This window comes from Poecilia formosa, unplaced genomic scaffold (assembly GCF_000485575.1).
Source record: "Poecilia formosa unplaced genomic scaffold, Poecilia_formosa-5.1.2 Scaffold490, whole genome shotgun sequence".
Classification (NCBI taxonomy): Eukaryota; Metazoa; Chordata; class Actinopteri; order Cyprinodontiformes; family Poeciliidae; genus Poecilia; species Poecilia formosa.
In genome coordinates, this window is record NW_006800429.1 from 11,072 (window position 1) to 15,724 (window position 4,653).

At 38.6% G+C, this 4,653-nt stretch overlaps 1 protein-coding gene across 3 annotated transcripts in view; it reads right to left on the minus strand.

The window, feature by feature from the left end:
- Positions 1-4,291: 4,291 nt before the first annotated feature.
- LOC103156600 (oxidized low-density lipoprotein receptor 1) overlaps positions 4,292-4,653 on the minus strand; it is an 11,557-nt gene continuing 11,195 nt past the window's right edge. For all 3 annotated transcript variants that reach the window (XM_007578725.2, XM_016664493.1, XM_016664494.1), the window contains one exon: positions 4,292-4,512. In XM_007578725.2, coding sequence (XP_007578787.1) covers positions 4,365-4,512 — 148 coding nt within the window. In that variant the 3' untranslated portion in view covers positions 4,292-4,364. The remainder of the gene's footprint in view (positions 4,513-4,653) is intronic.

A 4,653-nucleotide genomic window follows, 5' to 3' on the forward strand; every position in this document is an offset into this window, starting at 1 on the left:
CTGACAGTTATCAGTTTGATGTCAATAAGCTGCAGTGAGATTTTATTTTATGTCCTGAGGTTCATGTTTCTGTTTTACAGGTTCTGGATGAAGCAGACGGTCACCACTCCGGCACCAAAAGCTCTGGTGGTTCCAAGACAAAATCCCTCAGAGAGCTGGAAGAAAGCAGATAATGTGTTTCTGAACAAATTCATCTGTGAGCGTTACTCTCACGAGGTTTCATCTATCTAACTGCTCTCTTAAAGATTCATGCAGGAATATCAACTGTGTCATTCATTTCTGTATACAAGGTATTACATCATTACTCTAATAATCTGATGGTCATAATCTGATCTTATTCTAAGTGGAGAGAGAAAACGAGACTAATATTCCAACACAGAGATTAAACATTTTTATGCAGAATGTCAACATTAAAATGAAAACTGAGGCTTAATGTGAAACAGAAATACAGATTAACAACTTCCAACGTCGGAGGAACAAAGTCTTTCCAAAGGGCAGAGAAGTGCCATAGCTAAATGTTAAATACATTTAAATTCAACTAAAATGAAACATAAATCTGAGTTTGAGCCACAAAACAATTTGGACATTTAAACCAGCTAAAATGACCAGAAACACTCACTCTGAAATTAGATGCAAAACACATACATTTAAGTTAAAACTGGAAAAATGCAATAAGTTTAATAAAAAAATAACAAACTAATCACTAATTCAATTCAGTTTATTTACACAGCGTCAATTCACACCAAATATCGCCTCAAGGCACTTTACAAAAAATAATTTCAGTTCAGTCGTACAAAACATTCCAGTTGATTTACGTTGTCAGTGCAGGAAGCTCACTTAATTATTCAAAGTGTTTTAAAAGTTTCCGAAGGAAACCCAGCGAGCGAGCACATGGCGACAGTGGAGAGGAAAAGCTCCCTTTAACAGGAAGAAACCTCCAGCAGAACCAGAACCAGGCTCAGTACAGTCTGGAGGTCTCAGGTGACGGAGCAGGACACAAAAGAAACAGATGAACTAATTATTATTTTTGATGTTCATGGAAATAAAAAGTTAGACTTTATTAAAAAAATAGCAATACAGTTTTCAGTCTACAGGTGTACAAGTGAGATGCATAAAGACATAAATTACTAGTAAGTTAGATTTATGGGAGATGAAGTTTATGGAATATTTTATTCACAGCACAGATTAAACTGGGTGTAAACTGCATTTCACATGCGGCTGAGACTCAGGATTATTCAAACTGTAAACTCATTACGGTTTGTTTTGGTGTCTCACAAAGATCTAAGACAGGAACTCCACATTACATGTGACCTGTGGGATCTTCTCATTAGTGGCTATCAGTCCATAATGAATGAATGAATGAATGAATGGATGAGTCTTGCCTTTACACTGAGGTTAAAATGGCCTAATTTAACAGTGTGTGTAACTGTTTTCTGCTAAGCTCATGCTGCTAAAAGCTGTTTTTGTATGATCATGTGTTCATCAAATTGATGGAGAAAATTGTTGGAGGCTGAATGTGTAAAGATGAAGAAAAGTAAGTTTTCTCTTTATGTTTGAAAATGAGGCTGTAAATCTGCAACCTAGATATGTAAATATAGTAATTTTAAGAGTTCAGATTACAGAAAGGCGTGGTTGGTTTTGCTTTTGGGAGAAATCAGAAATGACTTTATAATGTGTCAACTAATAGTTTTCCGTTGATTTTTTTTTTGTTTTAGATCACATTCAGCTCTATTAAAGAGCGTTTTGGACCTTAGAGCTTCTTCCTTTCATCCTTACATTGATATCAGCCTCCTCTAATAGAACAGATGTGGAAAACCTTTGCTCTGCATACCTGCTGATACCATTGAGACAATATTCACACAGTTGTGTTAAGTCTTTGTTTCTTTTTCTTCCATGTCTTCCAGACATTCAGGGCTCTTATAAATGGTTGAATTGTAACACAGACCATAGATATAAACCTGCAGCATTCATTTATTGAGAATGATAATGCTATTAAATCTTACTTAATGCATTCAAAGAAAAATTAAAATAAGTAGTATATTTGGGATTTAATTAGGAAGTTTACTTTGTAAAAGTGCAAAGAATAATCTTGATTGTTGTTACCATGGCTACAATATTGTGTAATCTTTGTGTTTGAGCTGGGTTTGTTCAGAAGTGCATCACAACTAAAAATAACCAATATTCAGTTATTGATTTTAAACTCAGCCACTTAACCTCAGCTCCCTCTCACAGACTTCACTAAATTTACATTTAAACATGTTGGTGATGCTGAGGTTCTTAGTAGGAGGGGCAGGGCCTAAACCATGATTCTGCCCAGGGTCCCATATTAACTTGGGCCGGCCCTGCTTGAAGAGCCGCAGCATCTCTGAGTTGGAATCCTCCGGTGGCCCCGATGCCAGCCCACCGATGCTTTTGGGACATTTAGATTTATTTAATTGTGGGATGTTTGGTTTTATGCTACAGTTCTAATTATTGCTACAGTATTTTTGCTGATGTTTATGTGATATTTTGTGAGCTCCAAATGCAAGGGGCCGAATCCTCCCTTAACAGTTGAGGTTCTGCAGTAACTTCTATTCACAGCTGCTCACCTCCAGCCCAGATCAGCAGCGGCTTTATCCCGCCTGGCAGAAACGTAAAGGTGAAGCAGAGCGAACAGTGAGCAGGTGGTAACGGGGTTTTGAGCTGTGTTGCAGTGACTATCCGGTACCGTTTCTTTACATCAGGTATTCTTTATATCCGTCGGTGGGACCGACTCAGGCTGCATTTAGTGCAGCCACATCAGGTTGAAGTCAGAAGTTTTCTCTGCAGCCGAACCATTTCGGTGTTTAGGGGCAAGGAGGGTTTTCCCTGCTATTGCAGGACAATTACAAAAAATAAAGTTTTTCTAACTTCAACATTAGATCTACGTTTTTATTCAAAAACAAGTGAATGTTAGGAAAACAATAACGCACATCCTGACCCAGAGGCTGAAGAAGTGGAGTCTCCTGAACATCCATCTAGTCACAACCGCTTAAGGATTAAACGCTGCGGATTTGATGAACATTTATTTTATTAGTTCAAACTTAGGGGACTCTGCGTTGCTTCGGCGGGGTGTGCCATGTTAAGACAAGGAGCTCACAACAATTCAGCAGAAAAAACGGATTAATCTCCAAATTCAACTTTTTAAAAAAATATTTATTTCCCAGGTTAGAGGAGAAACACTTCTGTCAACATGTAAAAAAAAAGATTCAATGTTTGTCGGTAATATCCGAGTGTCCAGCATGTGTCCACAAATACTGTATCTTCTCAAACTAGACCATCACTCCCAGTTCAACTCCGACAGTAACGTCAGACACAGGACTAGCAGAGGCTACCGTTCAGATAAATGACATATCATGTTCATGCCGAACAACAATACAAAGCACACAAGATTGCAGATTTGTGACCAACCGTAGGGACAGAGCTTTCCTTCAGTCCAGGTATTGTGGTCAATCCTGCCTGTTCTGTTGGTAGTTGAATGCCTGGACCCACGTTCTGTACCGCAGCCGACAGCAAAACATTTTCCTTTTCTAGCAGCCATTGTGCTGCGGTAGCTTGGAATGAAGTGGGTGGAGCTCCACTTGGGTTGCCAGGTGAGGGACTGGGTTTGGCTTGGGGTTTGGCTAGGTATAAAATTGTGATGCATCAATTTAGAGGTTTTTGAAACAGTTTCAAAAACGACCAAAAACATTTATTTCCAAAAAACTGCTGGGTGTCTTTTTTTTTGTTGCACTGTCTCTAGGAACAGGAGATGCCCAAATGGAAAGATGGAAACATGCAAAATATAAATTTTGCATAGTAGGAGACTTTCAATAAAATCAAGAAAATAATGTACAGCCCTGACCATCCTCTTCATGACAGGCTGGACTTGGAAAAATAGTGTCTTCTGTCAGAGGCTTCTTCAAATTTGCTGTAATACAGACTGCTATAAGAGCTTTCCTGCCAACAGCCATCACTATCTACAGTAACTCTTTGAAGAATTTGAATTAATATGAGTTACAACAACATTTAATTTCCCTTTCAGGTCAATAAAAGTATTTTTGCATTTTGAAAATTTGAATTAATTACATGATGTGAGTTTGCTCTGTCAGTCAGAGTCCACAGGTGGGTTTTATACCAAAGATAAGGAATCCTGAACAATGGAGAGACAGTCTGGTTCCTGAGCAGCTGCAGAAAAACAACATCTCTTCCTGGCTGTGCAAACCAGACAGGTTCATTAGGTGAGAGTTCATAAACACTAAGAATGAAGAGACAAAACGACCAGCAGATTATTGAGGTGATGATGACTTGTATATAGAAATTCATGACACAGTTGAGCTTTCGTGCAGGAAACTTTAAGAGAACAGTCAGTTGGACCTCAGTCGAGCGTTATGCTCACAGATGAATTTGTTCAGAAACACATTATCTGCTTTCTTCCAGCTCTCTGAGGGATTTTGTCTCGGAACCACCAGAGCTTTTGGTGCCGGAGTGGTGACCGTCTGCTTCATCCAGAACCTTTAAAACAGAAACATGAACCTCAGGACATAAAATAAAATCACACAGCAGCTCATTGACATCAAACTGATAACTGTCAGCATCTACATGTTTTGCCATTATATAAATAAGAAGTATTTTAAAAAGAAGCCAGACGAGTAT